This window comes from Felis catus, chromosome A3 (assembly GCF_018350175.1).
Source record: "Felis catus isolate Fca126 chromosome A3, F.catus_Fca126_mat1.0, whole genome shotgun sequence".
In the NCBI taxonomy this organism is placed as follows: Eukaryota; Metazoa; Chordata; class Mammalia; order Carnivora; family Felidae; genus Felis; species Felis catus.
The window spans coordinates 90583070-90603102 of NC_058370.1; the positions used below are offsets into that span (position 1 = coordinate 90583070).

At 51.4% G+C, this 20033-nt stretch overlaps 1 protein-coding gene and 1 long non-coding RNA gene across 11 annotated transcripts; one reads left to right on the forward strand and one right to left on the reverse strand.

Annotated features, from left to right (window-relative positions):
* Positions 1-120: 120 nt before the first annotated feature.
* On the reverse strand, positions 121-15369 carry RTKN (rhotekin). 10 transcript variants are annotated; one of them, XM_006930211.5, is made up of 14 exons: positions 15045-15176; positions 14713-14905; positions 12950-13124; positions 6517-6716; positions 4720-4781; positions 4569-4622; positions 4356-4473; positions 3926-4135; positions 3084-3178; positions 2871-2977; positions 2509-2637; positions 1669-1837; positions 1401-1505; positions 340-816 (listed from the first exon to the last, which is right to left on the reverse strand). In XM_006930211.5, the coding sequence occupies exons 3-14, from the start codon at positions 13019-13021 to the stop codon at positions 482-484; spliced, it is 1656 nt and encodes a 551-aa protein (XP_006930273.2). In that variant the 5' UTR covers positions 13022-13124; positions 14713-14905; positions 15045-15176; the 3' UTR covers positions 340-481. The 10 variants fall into 10 exon arrangements, with proteins under 10 accessions (XP_011279514.2, XP_006930273.2, XP_044910372.1 ...); XM_045054437.1 differs by lacking the exon at positions 12950-13124; XM_003984142.6 differs by lacking the exons at positions 14713-14905; positions 15045-15176 and adding an exon at positions 13722-13859 and having other exon boundaries at positions 12950-13367.
* Positions 15370-15925: 556 nt separating this feature from the next.
* LOC123384504 lies at positions 15926-18194 on the forward strand. Its single transcript, XR_006595677.1, has 2 exons — positions 15926-16063; positions 17754-18194. It is a non-coding gene; the product is annotated as an uncharacterized LOC123384504 (long non-coding RNA).
* Positions 18195-20033: the final 1839 nt, after the last annotated feature.

Below are 20033 nucleotides of genomic sequence, written 5' to 3' on the forward strand. Positions count from 1 at the left end.
ATTACTCAGTATCACAGTTATACTTCACAACTCCTGGTCAACTAAGCTCCAGGGATGAGGGGATGGGGCAGGTCCAGACCAAGCAGCAAGGCAACCTGTCCTCAAGAACCAGGGGAAGGCTGCCGTTAAATAACTTTAATGGTTGATGTGAGAGTCACAAGGGAGGTGCACTCCCTCCCAAGGCTCTTCAGTGCCATCCTCAAAGCTGGTTAGTGCAGGGAGGTAGGGCAGGGTTGGTTCCAGTTTTCTCCCAGGAAGGGTTTCGGGGGTACCAGCCAGTCCCAGGAACGAGCCCCTCAACACCTTGGCAACCACAGCTTAAGAGGGGCTTCTGCTCCTCCTCCCCAGCCTACCCCAAGTCCAGCAGAGGAAGGTGAGGCCAAGCTGGCCAACCTTCTACTGACAGCGCCGCATCCAGAGCCTGACTGCACATGGGTCTTCTCTTCCTCTGGCCAGATCCTGTTGCCAGCACCTTTCTCTCTCACACTGGTGACTGGAGCCAAGTGCGGGACGGGCCTTTGCTGAAGAGGCCTCTGGACCGTGGGGATGGCTGCTGGGGGAGAGGGGCGACCGAGCGGGAAGCCCCAGGGGAGTGGTCTGGGGGGACAGCATCCAGGGAGAATGTTCGGGGTCGCCCCCAGGGCATGGGGTGGGTCCGAGCTGGGGCTGGGGCCACTGAGGCAGGTGAGCAGGGGGTAGGCAGGGCAGGCTGTTCTGTAAACATTGCTAGCCAGGGTGGGGGTGTCTCCAGCCTTGTGCCCTCCCGCTGGGCCAGGATGTCTGTCACCGCTGCGATGTCATCCAGCGGCTCAATAGCTGTGGCACCAGGAAGGGGTTGAGGGGAGGGGGCTAGTCAGAGCTTAGGCCCCAGGCCTACCCAGCCCTGACCATCACCTGTCACTGTAATAGGAGGAAAGCAAAGCCCGGATCTCAGCCGAGACTGTGTTATCCTGCAGGAGAAGCCCCTCACCTGGGCCCCCTGGAGCCACTGGCTCTGATACAACTATGGGATATGGGGAGCAGGGGGGATGGAGATGAGGGGGTAGGCAGAAGTGGGTGAAAAAATCAAGGAAAGAGGAGGAAAATGAAAGCAGTGCCAGGCAAGTGGAGGGTCAGAGGAGGAGACAGGAATCCACATGCAGAAAGGGAAACAGAGAAGAAGAAATTAGGACAGAAGTCCATGAAATGAATCTGGCTCTTTGGGGGTTTGTTTGGAACTTTGGTGGAGGTGGCTCTAAGAAGAGCTGGAGAAGAGAAACAAATACAAGAAGACCGAGAGGGCCTTGGGTCCCCAGAGCTCTGCCTCAGTCTAGTGCTTTCTCTCTGTTGCCATTATCTAGGCTCCCTTGAAGCCCCCAACCCCACTTCCCGTCAGGTTCCCTGAGTGCACTTTCACTCACCCATCTCATGGTACAAGGACCCCTGCTTGGCCAGTACTTGGGGTGGTTTCCGGGGAGCAGGGGTTTCAATTTTCATGATTTCATCACAGCACTGCTTCCATTGGCCTGGAAGGAGGGCAGTGACTGGGGTGGGAGGAGGAAGACTGAGAGGGCCAGGCCATCCTCTCCCCTGCCACGTTCCCTTCCACACTTTTTGGATATAGAGGCCTTGGGTAAAAACATCAAACCTTAATCCCTCCCAAGGTTCAAACCAGCCTCCTCCTCTTACTCATGTCAAAGAAAAGCTGCCACAGAGCCTCCATCCAGCTGTGCAGGGCTCCTCGACTCTCTGTCTGAAGGGTGTGTGTCACCTCGTCCTCCCCATACCGGTTACTGATGCTCAGGGTGAAGGGCCGGCCCGCAGCGTGGTCCAGCTCCCCTGCCCGGACTCGAGTCTCCTGCAGGAGAAGGAAAGGGTCTGCTGCCACCTTCACGTTGGTCACAGAAGTCAGCAGTGACATCAGGCAGGTTTGGTCATCCCTGCCTTAGAAGGAGGAGCTTGTTGGGTCTCTCCTCAAGCCCTCTTATTTGCCTCCTATTGAGCAGAGCAGGAGGGAATGGCAGGAAAGGACTGGAGATGAGACAGATCGTCCTCGGTCAGGAACGTGGAGCAGACGGAGACAGGGAAGGAGGGATTGAGTGAGGCAAGGAAGGCACAGAGGCACGCAGGAATGCTGAGGCCTAATGTCCCTCAGTACTTTCATAAAAGTTGGCAGGAAAGCCAACAAAAGGGCTCGGAAACCAAGAGAAGTCATTGGACTTGGGTTTGGGAGAGAAATCCAGGAAAAGGTGAAGTAGGGGCAGCTTGGAATCTGAGGGAAAAGGCAGAAAGAGGATGAAAATCCTAAACTGGCCATGGGACCCTCTGAGACTAGGCAGGGGCTGAAGCTGGTGAGTAGAAGAGTTTTCCAGTGATGCTGGTGAGGGAGAACATTCCTGGCCCTGAAGCTAGGTATGGTGCTGTTAGGAGCAACAGGTGAATTTCCATCTCTCTGCACCCACCCTCCTGGGACCTGAAGGAGACACTCCTGGGCCCTGGCACCTGTAGCTTCACCAAGGGACCCATCACCTTGTTGATGGCGATAGTAAACAATGGTTCTTCCCCAGTGTCTGCGTCTTCAGGTTGCCGGTAACAGAAGAGGTTTGTGCCTTTCAGGACTCCATGCACTCGTGCCCAGTCCTGCAGCTCCCCAGCTTGCTGCGTAAATGACTCAGGTTACCTGGGGGAATCACACCGCCTACACCCTTCTTCCCTTTCCCCCAGTGAGAATCTGCTCCTCTCTGCCCATGCTCTTGTCTGATACAACTCGCTTCTTGCCCTAACCCTCCTTCCTCTACCCAGATCTTGATTTTTCAGTGGTCCTTCGGTGCCTAGGTGATCCAGCTCTCCCTCTCCAGGTTCCCTTCTATACGTCAGGGCCCCCTCCTCACCTGCACCCTGAGGGTACCACTTGCGGTAGGCTGAGTCATGCAAAGAGGTTGAGCCACCAGGCGGCAACACACGCTACCATAAAGGGGAAGCCAGGCGGGGTTCTCCTCTGGGGGACAGGAAGTGCAGGGTAAGGATAGGGAATGAAAATGGACCATTCAACAGCCCCTCTTCTCACTGTCCAGCATCCTCCCCACCCCACAGCACATACTCACCATGGCTGGTGAGGGTGAGGTCGTGTGTGCGGAACCCATCTTGCACTGCTGCCAGGGTGAGCGTGGTGTGAGCCAGGAGGTGGTAACGAGGACCCCTGCAGGACAGACAGAGAAGTGGGCTTCAGCCCCATGATCCGGCGTATTAAATGGCAGGAGATCTGAGGGCTAAGCAGATCTGCCTCGTCCTTCAGGCGGCCCCACAGAAAACTAGCTTGCCTCCTCCACGGGGCTTAGAACATTTACTGAGCTCCTGCTGAGTGCTGGGTCCTGTGGTTTAATTATGTTATTCCACTGTATTCCCACAACAGCCTTGGAAGGTTGGTGGCATTGTTCTGTTAATAGATGAGACAGCTTGAGGGTTAGAGAAGTTAAGAAATTTGCCCCAAATTTATAGCTGGTAGGTGGTGGAGTTGGAATTTGAACTCATGTGTGTCTCCCAAGTCAGCATTCTGTTCACTGCCCTAGAGCTTTCAAACTGCTTTTCAGAGGCCCCGTGTTTCTGTTGGGTGCCTCTAGGCATCAGCAGGCAACCCCTCAGGACCCAGGCTACTTTGCTCCAACCAGAGCACTCTGTTCTATCCATATAAGATGCATTTGCTGCTGCAAAAACTTGAAGACCCCAGAGCTTAGCTCTCCCTTCTTACTGGTCTTCTCAGTTAACATGGGCCTGCTCCGGGGTGTAGGCCAGAGTGCCTCCCAGCTGTGTGGCCGCTGCTACTTCATGTAGGTCTGCATGCTGTGGCAGCAGCACAAAATAGTTTCTGCATGCTCAACACAGCTCTGAGGTCACCCGTGGCCAGGACAGAGGCAACTGAGGGCAGTGGAAGAATGTAGAGCCTTACCCCACAGCTGGGGTGGGAAGCAAAATGGGACTGCTCCCCGAACCCCCAGCACTCTCCAGCGATGCCCGGACACGCCTCCCTGAGGAGCGGCCTAGGGAGCTGCTGAGTTTGGTGGCAAGCCTCTTGGGGGCTCCAGCCAGGGCCCCCTCCTCTTCCACGCAGGCCCCATACAGCTCCAGTCGCAGTTCAAAGTCTGGCCCTGCCTCGGTGCTATAGGAGTATGGGAGGAAGAGACGAGGATGCTCCTGGGGAAGTCCAGGGAGGCATGAGGGGGCGGGCAGGGGTGAAGGACAGATGTGGTGCAAGTACAGGACAACTCCCCAGGTGAGGCCCATCTCCCTTCCTCCCTCTCCTCTCCCCCTGCAGCTATGGCATCCAGGGATTGGAGCAGAGTGGAGAAAGGAGGGCGTCACAGGGACCAGGTGCTCACAAGAGCACGTTGCTCTGAAAGGAGATGTCTGTGAGGGTCCTGTCCACCAGGATCATCTCTGTGTCCTGAATGTGTTCCCCTAGCTGCAGCAGCAGGAACACAGCCCAGCGGTGCAGGTCTGGGGACAGAGGCCAAAACTGGTAAAGATGTGCCCACAAGAACACCCAACCTCAGGTCACTCCCTCCATTTGTCCCAGCATGTGTGCAACTCACCACCTTTGTTCTTGAAATATTCTGTGTCCTTCCACATGAGTGGAATCCGGAGGTCTGAGGGGCAGAGGGGCAGGAAGAGATGTTGAGACAGGGCAGGAGATCTTGTGGTTGGGCAAAGAGTGCCAGTGACTAGGGGAGTTGTGCTTCTTACCAGAGATGCAGACCCGGCCACGGCAGGGGGAGCGCTCAGCAGGCGGCCCGCTGTCAGAAGGCCTGTGGGCAAATCACAACATCGCCACCTGCCTCTAGACACTGTGCCCACCCCCCACCCCCCGGTTCTGGTTCCCAAGGGTTCTTTGTTGCCTCCAGCCCAGGGCCCAACCCCAGGTCCCCCACCAGCCTGACCTAGCAGGACTGAGGGACTGTAAGAGCTGTCAGTTGAACCCAGGGAGTCACTGGGCTTGGGGACACTGGAGGAATATCAGCTCACATGCAGTATAAGCTCCAGGCTCCTCCCCCTCCAAGCATCCTCTCTGACCACCTCCCCAGACCCCTGCCAGGGATGAGTGGGGCTTGAGGGAACAGGTGCCCGCAGAGACTCCTTTTCAAGAGTTCTTCTCCATTAAACCCAACTTGGAGGAGTTTGCAGGCTTTCTTTTTAACAATGGGGGAGGCTGTTCTTCTCTACCATCTCATTCATCACTTCTTTGATATAGGAGGATACTGGGTGGGTTGGAAAATCAAGAACTCAAGTAAAGAAATCTGTGTTCCATTTGCCATAAACCTCTCTTCCCTCCCCCTCAGCTTTGATTTCTCCTTTACCATCTCCAGGTAGGCTGGGCCTTCCCAGTACCCCACTGCAGGGCCCCAGACACCTGGCCTTACTCCCCTCCCCACCCGTCAGCAGGACTCACCAAGCCATGTGTCTCTCCTAAAGTGACAGTGAGTTTATCCATACAAATTCATAGCTCCACTAATTATCAACTTAGTAAGGCCTTAAGCTAAATGATGTGGCACTGATGACAGTGTGTTTAGCTGTCAGCAATTTGGGATGTACTTCAAATCACATTGCCTAGGTTTTATGGCCAGGGCAGAGCCTGTTGACGGCTGCCTTTCAGAAGATAGCAAGCTCACATTGGAAACTGCCCCCCACCTCCCAGCCTGCTTGCCCTTTAGCTTTATGGGGAAGCCAGAGCTGGTTATCTGCCTTCCCCCAGGGGCTTCACGGGTGGAGGGCTCCTGGCAACCTCTCCTGTGTCAGCCTTCATGGCCAAGCTGGGATGGGCACCCTGCCAGTGGGCAGCTGGAGCCTTCTCCCTACTCAGCAGTGGGGACAAACAGGCTTATTTTGCCAGAGCCAGTTTTCCAAATGACCAGGCTACCAAAAGTGGCCTCATTTGCCAGGTATTTCCTCCAAACACTTTAGTTGTACCAGAGCATCACCTCAACCAATTCACCATGGATTTGTCAGATGAGCAACATCTAATGTCATGAAGCTGGTGTTTCACATCCAGAAGCCGACCCCTTTTAGAATACACAATCTAATTTAGGGGAGCAGATAGGCTTTCCCTTAAATGTTTTTTTATTATTTCCTTTCTCGAGCACTGCCTGTGATGGTGAACCTTAGGTACACTATTGTCAGTTTGTGGTAAATTGGCCATCTGGTGAACCCACTTTGAGAAAATTATCTTTCCAGAAGCCAGCCAGCCAGCCAGCCAGCCAGCCAGCCAGCTTCATCGGATCACAGGCAGGGCTTAGCAAATTAGCCCTTTTACATTATAACCCCTCAGACTGACAGCCTTTCACCAGATACACTGGCTTTCCTGAGTCTAGCCCTAGCTACTCCTTAGTGCACCTTGGGCAGCACACTGTGGTGATAAAACACCAAGGCATCTCCCAGGCCTCTGACAAGGCTTCAAGGAGAAGTCATCTTCAGGGTGATCCACACTCCGTACATACACACAGTACACGACTACCCCCCATACGGCCTTGCCTCCCCCTTGCTCACCTCCGGCCTGTCTTGCCCAGCACCTGCGCCTCCTTACGCCGCTGCAGCTCACCCATGTAGCTGAGGATGCGACTGTTGCACACCAACAGGCTCTTGGTGGCCTCCAAAGCTTGCTCTCGCTGGGAGCAGGCCGCCAGCAGCTTGCAGGCCCCTTCCCTCATCCGGATCTCATGGTCTAGCTTTCTCTGCAACTCTGTGTCCTAGCCAGAGTTGGGGGAAAGGATGAGAAGGAAATGTCAGTTGGGGACAGGCTGAAGCACCCTCCAGTCCCCAAGTGGGCTGTGGCCCAGGAGAAACAGATAAGAAACTTATGTTTTAGGCAACTCAACCTCAGCTACCCTACCCAAGAATAACCAGAAAAGCTTTGTAAAAATACAGATGCACTCATGCATTTGATGGTAGGAGCATAAATTCCTTCAGCCTCTGTTGAGCACAATTTGGAAAAATCTATGAAAACTAGAAATTCACGTATCCTCTGATCAAGCTATTCAATATCTAGGAGTTTATCCTACAAATACAATTATACCTATTGGCAAAGCCATATTCATTGCAACATTTAAAAAAAATTTTAAATGTTTTTATTTAGAGAGAGAGAGAGAGCATGAGCAGGGCAGGGGCAGAGAGAAAGGGAGACACAGAATCCGAAGCAGACTCCAGGCTCTGAGCCGTCAGTTCAGAGTCCGATGCAGGGCTCGAACTCACAAACCATGAGATCATGACCTGAGCTGAAGTTGGGCGCTTAATTGACTGAGCCACCCAGACACCACTCATTATAACATTGTTTTAAAGCACCACGTTTAAAAGTCCTTCACTCAGGCATTGGTTAAATAAATCACAACATTTCTATATCATGGAATATGAAAGGCTGCAGACATTAAAGAGCGAGGTAAACATTTGTGCGTAGATAAGAAAAAAATCTTCAAAATATATTAAGTGAGAAAAGAAAACAGTATTACACAATTCTACCATTAGTGTACTATATATATATGTATATGTATATATACACATATGTATATATATGTATATGTATATATACATATGTATATATATGTATATGTATATACATATATATACCTATGTATGTGTGTGTGTGTGTGTGTATATATATATATATGTATATATATATATATATATATATATATATATATATATATATACATATATATATATATAAGGTTGTGGGCCTGGGTGCCAGGAATGGAAAACAGATTTATGCTACCTTTAAAAATATATACAGCCTTCTTTACTACTGTACTTTCGGAAATTGTTACCTTTTTAAAAATTTTTAATCTTCTCATTTAAAAACAAACAAAAAACACATTACCATGCTCTGCCTCAGATGTGCAGAACAAGAATCTCTAGGAGTGGAGTGTGTGAGTCTTTTTGAAAATTCCTCGAGTGATTCTGAGGTGTAGCCAGGGCTGAGAACCACCAACTAAAGAAAATGGACAAGATGGTAAAGACCATCCTGGATTACCCCAAAAACTCTAGTGATGAGTTGGGGGAGGGGGGCATCTAGTTAGCAAGGGATCGGTGGAGAAGGAACATACCATGTATAGAGTTCACCCATGCTGCACAGAACCCTGTATGCACTCCAAATTAGGGGACCTGCCTAAGGAGATCTGAGCTTGGGGGGTTAAGGACAGAGGCAAGGATTGGGGATGGGAAGGCAAGCAAGGCAGGAGGTCAGGAGTGAGGGGCTAAACAGGCTGTGCATAAGGATGGGGGTGGGTAGGCAATGAGAGAGGCACCAGGATTCTCAGGAACATTCACTCAGAAAGAGCCTTGGAGGTCTTGGCAGAGAGCAGAGGGTGAGAGCACCAGTCTGACATGAGACAAACCTGGGTCTGTGACATTCCTGCCAGTCTTGATAAGCTGAGAAAAAACTTATTTAAAATACACTAGACAGTTTACTCAAACTCCCTAAGACTTGGTTTCTTCATCTGTAAAATGAGGATGGAAATAGTCCCCACATCCCAGACTTGTGAAAATTCAGTAAGCCAGGAATGTAAAGCACCTAGCACAATGCCCAGCACATAGTATACATGAATGGTGAGGATGCTTTTTTAAATTCTGCTATTTTGACAGCAGTAGCATTCATCCAACAAACCTGGAGCATCCCTGTGCTGTCCAAGGCCCACATTTAAAATCCAGCTGGGAGGTGACAGATGCAGACATTAATGGCTGCACCATAAGTGCCATGTCATGGTATAAACACACTCACAGGACAGAGACCATGTCTGCTTCTGGCTGAAGTGACCAGAAGTGACCTCCTTCAGAAAGGAGGTAGAAAACTAACCCCATTACAGTATAAGATTAGTTTAAGAGGAAACCAAGTGGAGACACCAGGCTGGAAGAGGGGGGTGAATGTGATCACCCAAAACCTGTCTTCTCCCTCACACCAATTATCACACTGGGCACTTTCTTCTGTCCCCGGTGGCTCCAGCCTCCACATCTCCAAGACCTGAACACCCTAAATTCCTGTTTTCGAAAGCCTTGTCCAGCCTCCCTGAAAACATTCTTCCTTCACTATTTATTTCCTGGGCCACCAATGAGCTAGGCCTGACTCTCATGACCCCTCTCCCAGCATTGTTTCTCTTCCTGACACTTCAGAAATAGGCCAACCAGCTCATAATGCCCCTCCACCAGGAAGCCCTCCCAGACTACACAGCTCCTGCCCCACCCCCACCCCCCAGCCCCTCTATGTCTGTCTGCACCAGGGTCCCACCTCTGCTAAGCTTTCTTGCTTGCCAACCCCCATCCCATTCTGCATCCAGCTTCTGTCACAAACACCACAAATGGATGAGAGAAGGGAGGGCACAGAGAGGCGTCCTCAAGCCCCCTCCTGGCTAGTCTCTTTGTCCGGGCCCCAGCACTCACGGATCCTTCCCTAGCCCTGTCCATTGCGCTTGTGGCACTAACGCAGGCAACGCGCTGGTTCCGGGGACTCGCAAGCACGCTCCCGCCCGTGGCGCTTGGGGCGATGGTGACATCAGCTCCCAACTGCCGCGAGAGCAGTTGAGGGGCTCCTGGGCGCAGGCGGTCCCTCCCAGCTCCCGGCAGGGTTAGGCTCCGGGCTCTAGCTGCGCAGCCAGGAGACCCAGTCGTGCGCAAGGCTGCCTCCCAGAGCTCCCACGTCGCATTGGAAAGGGCTTTTTGGCCTTGGTGCCGCTAGAGCTGCAGGAGGCCAGAGGCCCCTCCTGCTTTGCGGTTGCCCTCCAAGGTGACCCCTTGCCCAAAAGCATGGGGGAGGAAGATAGTGTGTAAATTGGAATAACTGGGGCCATAGAAAAGTTTCTGGGCTCAGCCTAAATGAATGAGCCTGCTATCATCCCCCCCTACTCTGGCCCCAAACCCACTCTCCCACAGCTCCAGGGAGGAGAGGACTCTAGAAATCCTGCTTCCTCCCTTTGGGCAGAGCATCTCAGGAATCCTGGCACTGTTTCTAGATCCCTGTGTTTAGCCCCCATCTCCCCACCCCAAGGATAGCTTCTTGTCTCCCCCTCCCCACCCACACACCCCTTTCTCCCCAAGCAGGCATTTTCTCCAGACTCTCCTGGGAAAGAGCCCAGAATTGGATGTCAGCCGGACCTGGGTCAAGGCCCAAGGGGCTGAAGGAGGATGAGTCATGGGCAGAAGCCCAGCACACATTAAGCTCTCCGTGGACATCTTCCTGTCCCTCCCTCCCATTCTCTTCTGTCCCTGACTTACTGCTCTGCTTCTCATCACCTCTGTTCCCTTCAGAATCTCCACTGGGGCTAAATCCAAATCCTGGCTTGGGAATTTGACTAGCTGTGAGAACTTAGCCTCTGGCAACTATAAACTGGGGAGTGTTCTATCTCCTTCATAGTATTGTTTGAGAATTAAGTGGGAAAGTCTAATTGTTTCCTTGGCCCAGCACATATTTAAAAACAGCCTTTCTCTCACTCCCACCTCCCCTTTACTTGCAGCTTAAGTTGCTTCCTCCAGAAAGTCTTCTTGGATTTATTCTTCCATGAGTACCTCTCTTAGCAATCTCTGAAATATCAGTGGATCTCTCTCTTGAGTTGGGGGTAGGGGCTGGGGGGAGGAGACTGCTGAGTTTGGTGGAAAAAGAACACAGCACCCTCAGCCTGTAGCTGAAGGAGAGATGACCAAAGTGAAATCTAAGCCCCCTCCTCTGCCCCAGGACTTGAACAGACTTACCATGAAGAAAAATTACATGGGGGAAGGGAGCACAAGACAGTGGAGAGGGTGCAGAATTTAAACATTTAAATACCTAGACCAGCTCTGTTCAACAGTATCTCCTGTAATGATGGACATGTTTAGCAGCCATCTTGAAATGTGGCTAGAGCAACCAAGGAAATAAATTGTTTATTTCATTTTAATTAACTAAATTATACATTTAAATAGCCACATGTAACTAGTAACATGGACGGTGCAAAGGACTAGGTTTTATCCCATGTGCCAACACAGGACAATAGGTGGTATCAGAGTCCCAATGGGCTCACTGAGCATCTTTTTTTTTTTTAATGTTTATTTATTTTTGAGAGAGAGAGAGAGAGAGAGAGACAGAATGTGAGTGGAGGAGGGGCAGAGAGAGAGGGAGACACAGAATCTGAAGCAGGCTCCAGGCTCTGAGCTGTCAGCACAGAGCCTGATGCAGGGCTCAAACTCATGACCTGTGAGATCATGACCTGAGCCGGAGTCAGCCACCCAACTGACTGAGCCACCCAGGTACCCCGAGCATCTTTCTGCATATTAGAAGTAGGTGACCCTCTCCAGGCAAACAAGTTAGATAAAGGTGTCCCCTCTAAAGGTTTGTAGCCCCAAAGCAGGCCAGGACTCCTGCCTCTGCCTGGCACCCTTGTGAAGGAAACAACCTGCACAATTTGTGCCAAGGATGTGCTCTCTTTACAATCCCACCTCCGACCTTCCCCCACAGCAATCTCCTGCCTTGTCCAGGAGGTCACCTCTGTGGTTTCCTTCTCCTTCCCCATCTCAGTAAATGGCCACACCACTCAGCTGCTTGGCCACACACCTGGAATGCTCTTTGCTGTGAGGCAAATCCATCAGTGTCCAGTCCTCATGTCCAATCCATCAACCAGCCCTGTCAGATCTACCACTGTCATTTGAAATCCAGCCCCTACTCTGTCTCCACCACGGGCACTTTCTTCCACACCACCACGTTCACTCCCCTAAGGCTGTAACAACTTGCTGTCCAGTGGTCTTCTGCTGCCACTCTTGCCAACTCTTTCTCTCACCCCCAACCCCTGCCTAGCCTATTGTCCACAGAAGTCATTATTTTAAAACATTAGACAAGTACTGTTCCTGGTTAAAAACCTTGCATGGGTAGGGGTGCCTGGGTGGCTCAGTCAGTTAAGCACTGACTCTGGCTCAGGTCATGATCTTGTGATTCAGGAGTTCAAGCCCCGCATCAGGCTCTGCGCTGACAGCTCAGAGCCTGGAGCCTGCTGCGGATTCTGTGTCTCCCTCTCTCTCTGACCCTCCCCCACTTATGCTCTGTCTCTCTCTCTTAAATAAACATTAAAAATTAAACAAACCAACAAACCAACAAAACCTTGCATGGGCCAACAGCATACCTAGAGTAAAATCTACATGCCTTGTTAGGGCCTTCAAGGCCCTGCATAATCTGGACCCTGTTCATGACCTCAGCCCCAGGTATATAGCCACACTGGAACTGGAACACATCCTCATCTGAGAGCTTTGCCCCTGCTATGCCCTGTCAGGAAAGCCCTTTGTCCAGTCTTCACATACCTTCATATCCTTCAGGTCTCAGTTCATGATCTCATTGCAAAGACTTTCTCTGACCTCCACACTGAATGCTGCCTTCCCTACCTGATGTGTGTTACATCCCATTTTCGCCATCATTTCACTGTGTGAGATGATTTACGTGTTTGCATGTTTATATGTTCCCCCAGGTGAATGGGCCTTTCCTGTCTGGTTCACTGAGGTATCCCATGGTCTAGAAAGGAGCCTGACATATAGAGGTATTCAATAAAGGTGTTTAAGAATAAATAAAGGAACAAACAGCTCCCTGCCATCTCCAGGGCCAACAGAATTCTTACATCCTGATGCAGAGCCCCCCTCCCCTTCTCTAGCAAGGCCACAGCCTTCCTACAAACCTCTCTTACATCAAAGGCCTCTCTTCTTTCCACACTTAAATGACCCCCTCCAAAACACACATCCACACCCACTCACAGAGTTTTCAGAAACAGGTGTAAAGACCCTTCTGCCAACATAATGCTCTGCTCAACAGAACTGAGTGTAGGTCCACACACAGCATCTAACACAAGGCATACAGAACCACCTGGCCCTCTCCCCACTTTGAGCAGGTCCCACCCTCCCTCCTCAGCCCCAGCAGGGCTGCGCGGGGGCAAACTGAGGCTGGGGTGCATGCACAGGAGGTGTACTCCGGGGGTGGGGGCGTTACCTCCAGGCTGAGCGCCATCTGTCGAATGTAGAGCATATTCAGGTCCTCCAGGATGTGCAATCTGTCCTGCATCTTTGTGCCCCCACTGCCCCTTCCCTTGTGGACCCCTCCAGAGGGGGGGTGCTGGACAGGCACCACGCTGCTCCACAATTCCTCCTCCCGCTGCTTCCCTGGTCTTGAAAGAAGTGGGCAGAGGGCAGAGGCTGCCCTCGTCCCTCTGCACTCCTGATACAACCCTCTGGCAGCTGTGACAAACTTCCCTTGCCTACCACTGTTCCAGAGTCCTGGTGGGAGCCAGGCATGGGAAGAAAGGAAAGCGAGGTGAGAGTGAGGAAGGTCCCAGGAAGGGAGGCCAGCTGCAGAGGGGGCTCTGGGCACAGAGTGTCCAGTCTTGCTTTGGTGGCAGCTGTTCTCCCAGCTGTGGAAGAAAAAGGCCCTTTCATTCCGACTCTGGCCCCTCCCCAGCCCCCGCCCACATCCCTGGCCTGGTGGACAGAGAGTCTGTGTGCCGGTAGGGCCTGAGGGGCAGGCACAGCTGGAAGGGGGCAGGGAGGGGACGCTCACGCAGGTTTTACAGAGTTGTGGGTTTGGGCAGCAGGTCAGAGCTTTCTGAGAGGGGTTCTCACTCTCAGAAAGAAGAGGGATGGAGGTGAGGACTTGACTGGTGAGCCCAGGGAGCGGGACAAAGGGGTACACTGGGCCCAACCCCCAGGGCCACCTCTTCCAACTTGGGGCCCTTATCCAGCCCGCCCCACCCTGGGCTCACAATTACCTCGCTTTTCCAGAAGAAGGGAGGAGAGGGCGGGAGAAAGGCAGGGGTGTGCCTGTCTGCTGCTGCCCCCGCTCCCCTCTGCGGGCCCCTTCCCTTCCAGACAGGAAACCAGCCCCGATTCCCAGCTGCAGCTTTGCCCCCCCCCCCCCCTCCCGCCCCACCACCTCCAACCCGGCCCACGGAGTCACACTCCCCTCAGCGGCCGGCGGGCCCTGCGACTCCGCCCCGGCTCCTTTGGCTCCTCTGCTCTGGCCCCTTAGGCCCAGCTTATCCCAGGGGCGGCCCCAGCCCACAGGCCCCTCCTCTTGGTCCCCAGGCCTCGCCTCTCCCTCCCCCACGCTGGTCACACGCTGGGTTGCTCGTGAGGAACCCGACAAAGCCCCTCTCCCCCAGGTCCACTGGCTTCTGAGTCAGAGAAGGCCCGGGACACCGGGACGTGGATGTGAAAGGGCCTTTGTTCTGGGCAGGCTGGGGGGAAAGGGCAGAAGCCAGGCCTGGAATCTCGGCCCCGGAGGGAGAGGGGGGCGGGAGGAAGGCCCCCTCACTTAACCCTTTACAGGTCCTGCAGGGAAGGAGAGGTGACCTTGGGGACAGCCTCTTTGCTGTCGCTACTGCCCTCGGTCCTAACTCAGGCCCACAACGTTCAGCCGCTCCCAAGCCTCTATGGGGAGTTACAGGTAGGGCTCAGACTAGGTAGGTAATGGGGTAGAGCCGAAATTGTGACTAGAGACTGGGCTGCAAAGTTTTGGTGTGGTAAACGCCCAAATCATTAAAAGGGACTCCCCCGCCCCACCACACACACTCCCAGCCCTTCAGGGGCACAGAGGAGCAGTTGGGGAGGGCTTCAGCGACTAAGTGGTCAGACCTGGCCTAGAAGTCGAGTTGGTGATGAAGGCTGTCCCAGATGGTTGAGACAGGTTGTGAGATAGGGCTGGCGGCCGAGGAAGAAGAGGGAGCCCAAACGAATCCGAGCTGTTTGCGGCCCGCCTACCTGCTCACCGCCCTTCGCCGCGGGATGCGCAGGATAGGCCGGGTCCAGGCACACTTTGGGAATCGAGCCTGCGGACCCTTAAACTCAAGCCAACCCGGAGTTTTTCCAGGCAGAGACAAGTCATCCCAACTGGTCAGGGAGTGCCGGGGGTGGCACGGGTTCGATTAACTTTCAGACGGTGCGCGCCTCACTTCTGAAGTCAACAACAACCGGTTAGAACCCAGACCGCGGCGTCTCCGCCCCTCGGCGTGCGCGCGGGCGGGGGCGGGGGGCCGAGGGCAGCCCGGGCTGCAGGAGCCGGGGGAAGGGGGAGGCCGGGACGCGGGTCTCACCTCGGGCGGGTCGCTGAAGAGGCTGAGTCGGAAGCGGCCGCGTTTGAACTCCATCTCCAGGGCGGAGCCCCTGGCCACGGTGACCCGGCTCCGGTGGTTTCGGGAGAACATGCTGGCGACCCCGCGCCTTTACCTGCTCTGTGAGTTCCCGGAGCCGCCAGCTGTGTCCGATCTCGTCCGCTTCTGTTCCTCGACGTCCGCCCGCCAGTCCGGCTGGGAATCTCCCGCAGCCGGGTTCCCAAACTCCGCCCCCGGAGACGACACCTGGGCTGGGCAGGGCGCGGCACCCTCCTTCTCCACCCCCGCCAAAGGCCCGGCCGGCCGAGCCAGTCCCGAGGCACCAAGCAGTCCTGGCCCGACAACCCACAGCCAGGCACCCTACACTGCTCAAACACTGCGGGGGCGCGTCATCCGGTCGCGCCCAGGTCTCAGGCGCCTCACCTGGGAAAGGGGCGGACCCAGGGAAGCCCCGCCCCGCCCGCCTCCCCCACCTGGCAAGCCCCACTACCTGCGCGCGGAAAATCCCGTGGCCACCTGGGGTCACTGCGTGGCACACTGCGGTTCTAGCCGAGCCCCGGGACCGTCCCCAGTTCCACACCAAGCAGCTTCTGAAGTGATCGTTTCAACTTCCTACAGTCCCAATGTCTCTTCGTCCCCCTCCCGCTTTAGGTCCTCCATTCGCTACCTGCCCATCCACCCAATCCCGGGGCCATGCTTAAGCATGTTTTGGAATCCTGTTCTGTCAATTACTAACTGTGGAGCCTTGACTCAGTCTTGAACTGAGCTTCAGTTTTCTCATCTGTTCAATGGGGGTATAGTAATTATCTCCATTCCTCCGGTTGCTATGAGGATTCCATATGAGAATGGGTGTAAGATGCCCAGCATAGTGTCTGACATAAAGCAATTGCCCCAAAAGTGGAGCTATGAAGACAAAGGAGCAGGTGCAGCACTCTTGTGTCCTTGGATGGGGCACAGGTGACCTCAGCGCTCTGGACCCAGATCATAAGTGCCTTATGAGGGTGAGTTGATCATTGACCTCAATGTTGACTATTTTTCAGCTGCTTTGCTGGATGGGCAAGACAGGATTAACACTCTCAGTCTGTGCAGAAGAGGGGGCCCTCCTCACCCCACAGAGCCTAGTGAGAGAGAAAGAAATGGCAGAGTATTAGCTTGCTGACCACACTGATTAGTCTTTTGGGGATTCTAGAACTTACTGGAGAGAACTTGATAGATTAATAAAATTAAATAAATAAGTGAATAAATCTTGAGAGTAAATCTCCTTCATAGCAGATGGGCTGGAGTCGGAGAAATAGTAGCCTTTAACTTTAGAGAGGACAGAATTGCTCTGCTATGGCAAATTACTCAAATGTTCTTCTAGAAAACCTGACTTAAGATTACTTCAGCAAAAGGGGAAATTTCTTGTCTTAAGGAACTAAAATATCCAGAGGCCAGGCTTTAGATGTGGCTTGACTCGGGCATTCAGTGTCCCAAGGATCCTGCCTCTTCCCGTCATCTACCTCTACTTTGCTCCACATTGGCTTCACCCTCCACAGCATGAGATTGTTTCCAAAAATTCTGGGTCTATAACTTTTCAGGCTTAAATTCAGGGAAAAAGACAGCATCTGTTTCCTGAACATCCTACCCATGTCTTGGATTCACTATGGGCCATCTGGGATCATTTGTCCAACCTCTGTAGCCAGAGGGGTCGACCGACCTGAACCAATCACTGTGGCTAAGGGAGGATTCTACATGCCAGTCGACCAGGCCTGGGTCACTTGCCCACTCCCAGAGACCAATTGGAACCTATTGACCAAGGAGAGGAGGGAAGGGAGAGGTGGTTTCCCAAAGACTGTTTCAGTACTACCACCAGAAGGTGAGGGAATGGATGCTGGAGAGGAAAACAGCAAACAGCCTTGATATACAGTTACATGGAGAAGGGAATTCTTCTGGTCAGTAGGAAAGTCCGATCAGAAGATTTTATAAAATCCATGGCCTCTGAGATAAACCTCAAAGGGTGGGTGAGGAGAGGGAAGGGGAAAGGCTTTGGGTTTTTTGTTTTGTTTTTTTAGTGTTGTTGTTTCATTTTTGTTTTTTTTAGTAAACTCTACCCCCAATGTGGGGCTCAAACTCACGACCTCATGATTAAGAGTCACCATCATATGCTCTACTGACTGAACCAGCCAGGCACCCCAGAATTGTTTCTTATTTCCTCAAATATCTATTGTCATTCTTTTTTTTTTTTAATTTTTAAATGTTTATTTATTTTTGAGAAACAGGGGAAGAGTGCCGGCAGGGGAGGCACAGAGAGAGAGGGAGACAGAGGATCGGAAGCAGGCTCTGCGCTAACAGCAGTGAGCCCAATGCGGGGCTTGAACTCATGAACAATGAGATCATAACCTGAGCTGAAGTCAGATGCTTAATAGACTGAGCCACCCAGGCGCCCCTCTATTGTCATTCTCCTTAACTGTAAGTTCCCCAGGGAGGAACAATCTGGCTTGTCAACTGCTTTATGCCCTGTGCCCGGCACAAAGGAAGTACTCAATCAACCATCATTGAAGTAAATGAATACAGGAAATGCCTCAAGTCAACATGCAGATTTGAGAGTACCTGACTAGGATGAGCCATGCTGTTGGACTAAAAGTGTTCATTTCAAACACTGGTTGTTTTGTTTTGTTTTGTTTTGTTTTGTTTTGTTTTGTTTTGTTTTAGCAACAGAATGAAATCTTACCTGGAATATGTGAAATAGAAGCAAGCAGCTGCTGTGATGGAAGCAGGGCTGGAGCCTCAAGCACTGTCCTCTCCACAGGCCCTCAGCTGCCCTGCACCCCACCCCGGGGAGCTTGTGCTCTCCCTCTCTGGAAGGGTTTGAAAACCCCTGCAAGAGGTGGAGGAATGGAAGACGTCTGGAAAGGAAGTGGAGCTCACATCCTGCCTGAGAATCTGAATTCCATGTGACTGAAGATTTTACAAAAGGAGTGGGATAGCTAGAGTTGTATTTTAGAGATCATAATCCGGCAGCCTCTTTCATAAATCAGTTGGAGGAGGTTGTGACGGGTCAGGGAAGCCAGTTGACACTGTGCGTGAATAGGAGTGGAGAAACAAGTTTTGTGGATTGATTTATTTTTTAAATTAAATTCTTATTTGAAAACACACATACAGTTAGAAAAAAAAAACTAATGTACTCCTAATTTGACATTTAAAAATAATACAAAATATGGGGTGCCTGGATGTCCCAGTTGGTTAAGGGTCTGAGTCTTGATCTCAGCTCAGGTCTTGATCTCATAGCCTTGAGTTGAAGCCCTGAATTGGGCTCCCCACTGGGTGTGAGGCCTACTTAAAAATAAAATAAAATAAAATAAAGTAAAATAGAATAGAATACAATAGAATAAAATATAAAATAAAAATAATATAAAGTAAAAAATAAATGAATAAAAGCATGCCTTCCTCAGCATCAGAGAAAAACATTGAGACATTTAGTGCCATGGCGTACTGAGGCCTCACACTAGCTCATAAGAGACAACTGCTAAATTGTCTAGAATTGTGCATTTCAGGTGTTAAACACAGCTTTGATTAAAAATTAAATCTAAAACCTCACAAATAAATTCTATTAAAGCAAAGGTGACAAATACTCAAAATTCATCACTTCCTCATTTCACTATTTTTCTATTATCTGTTGAGGTTATTTGTATCAATAGTATACACACACACACACACACACACACACACACACACACAGTGGAAATGCTATGTCTCTTCCTAAATTCCTGTGTTCCATCATGTCACATTTGAAATTGGGCATGGTGAGAGTAGTTACACAACAGAAACAGGTGAACACCATAAATCAGGGCTGGGTTTTTTTCTTTTCTCTCGGGGAGCTTTTGTTAAAAATTTACCAGCGTACTACTGGTTGGTTGCATAATCTTTCCAACTTTTTCCTTTACTTATGTCTGTGTCTCTGTCTCTCCAACTATGAAGTAGATATCTGGAGAAAGGGTTGTCAGTCACCTGGTGTTCAAATCATCCTCCTATTTCTGCATGGTCCCCTACTGTGGACAATATTGGTAGGCTGAGGCTCTACCCTCATTATGGCATCTGGAGAAGGTTATTCATCCTCTCTCACACTTCTTCACAGCTCAGGGATAAGCGCTTGGCCTAAGCCAACCAACTGGAATGCTCCCAACTGGACTTTGAATCTTGAACAAGTGAAAACAAGACCCAGGGAGAGTTCATGATATAATCATTGCACCTGCAGCCCATGGGGAGCAGGTGGCTCTGCCAACAGGGAAATCCTCATCAGCAGGTTCCGGTGGTGTCATTGGTGTAGCTCAGTGCCACCTCAGCCACATGTTCCTACTTCCTGGCCTCTCTTGGTTCCCACCCTTTTCAAAGGAAAGGACAAGATGAGCCCAAAACTTTTTGTAGTGTTAGGAAGTAAAAAAGTGCTCAAAGAACGATGGAGACATGTCAAAAGAACCCAGAAATCATCTTAAAGAAATGCCCACTGACCAAACCTGGGACATGTTTCAGCCTCAAAATGAATAATAATACTAATGGATTACAACCCACTGACTGAAACAGAAAATGATATAAATAATTCATATGTAAAGAAAAGAAAGCACCCCTTCACAGTAGCATGCCCACTAATAATACATGTAGATGCAATAATGGAAGTAGAAAGATTACGTTGGCAATTATTACATATTGTTGATTCACAGAGTATTTGTCAATGGATACTAAGCCTGGTAGATGGAGGTTTGATGGGGAACAGGATTATCAGAGTAGTTTCAAAGTATATCCCCAGAAAATAACTCATTAATTACAGAAGTGAACAATGGAGACTTTACAGTGGAGAACACTGACAGACACCACTGTGACCAGGTGATCAAGGTTAGCGTCATCAATAGTGAGACAGGCTGATACCATGTGCCTCCTGATGTGATACACTGAGAAGAACACAGCACAGTCTTCTTTGTGTAGTATTCCGGCCAA

Excerpts from the sequence above, each read along its gene's own strand:
- RTKN (XM_019827446.3), bottom strand. The coding sequence starts at position 15,155 with ATGTTCTCCCGAAACCACCGGAGCCGGGTCACCGTGGCCAGGGGCTCC. Across the intron at positions 4,782-6,516 it reads CTGGGCAAGACAGGCCGGAG|GCCTTCTGACAGCGGGCCGC; the intron begins GTGAGCAAGGGG and ends ATTTGCCCACAG. Across the intron at positions 3,179-3,925 it reads CTTCCCACCCCAGCTGTGGG|GGGTCCTCGTTACCACCTCC; the intron begins GTAAGGCTCTAC and ends TCTGTCCTGCAG.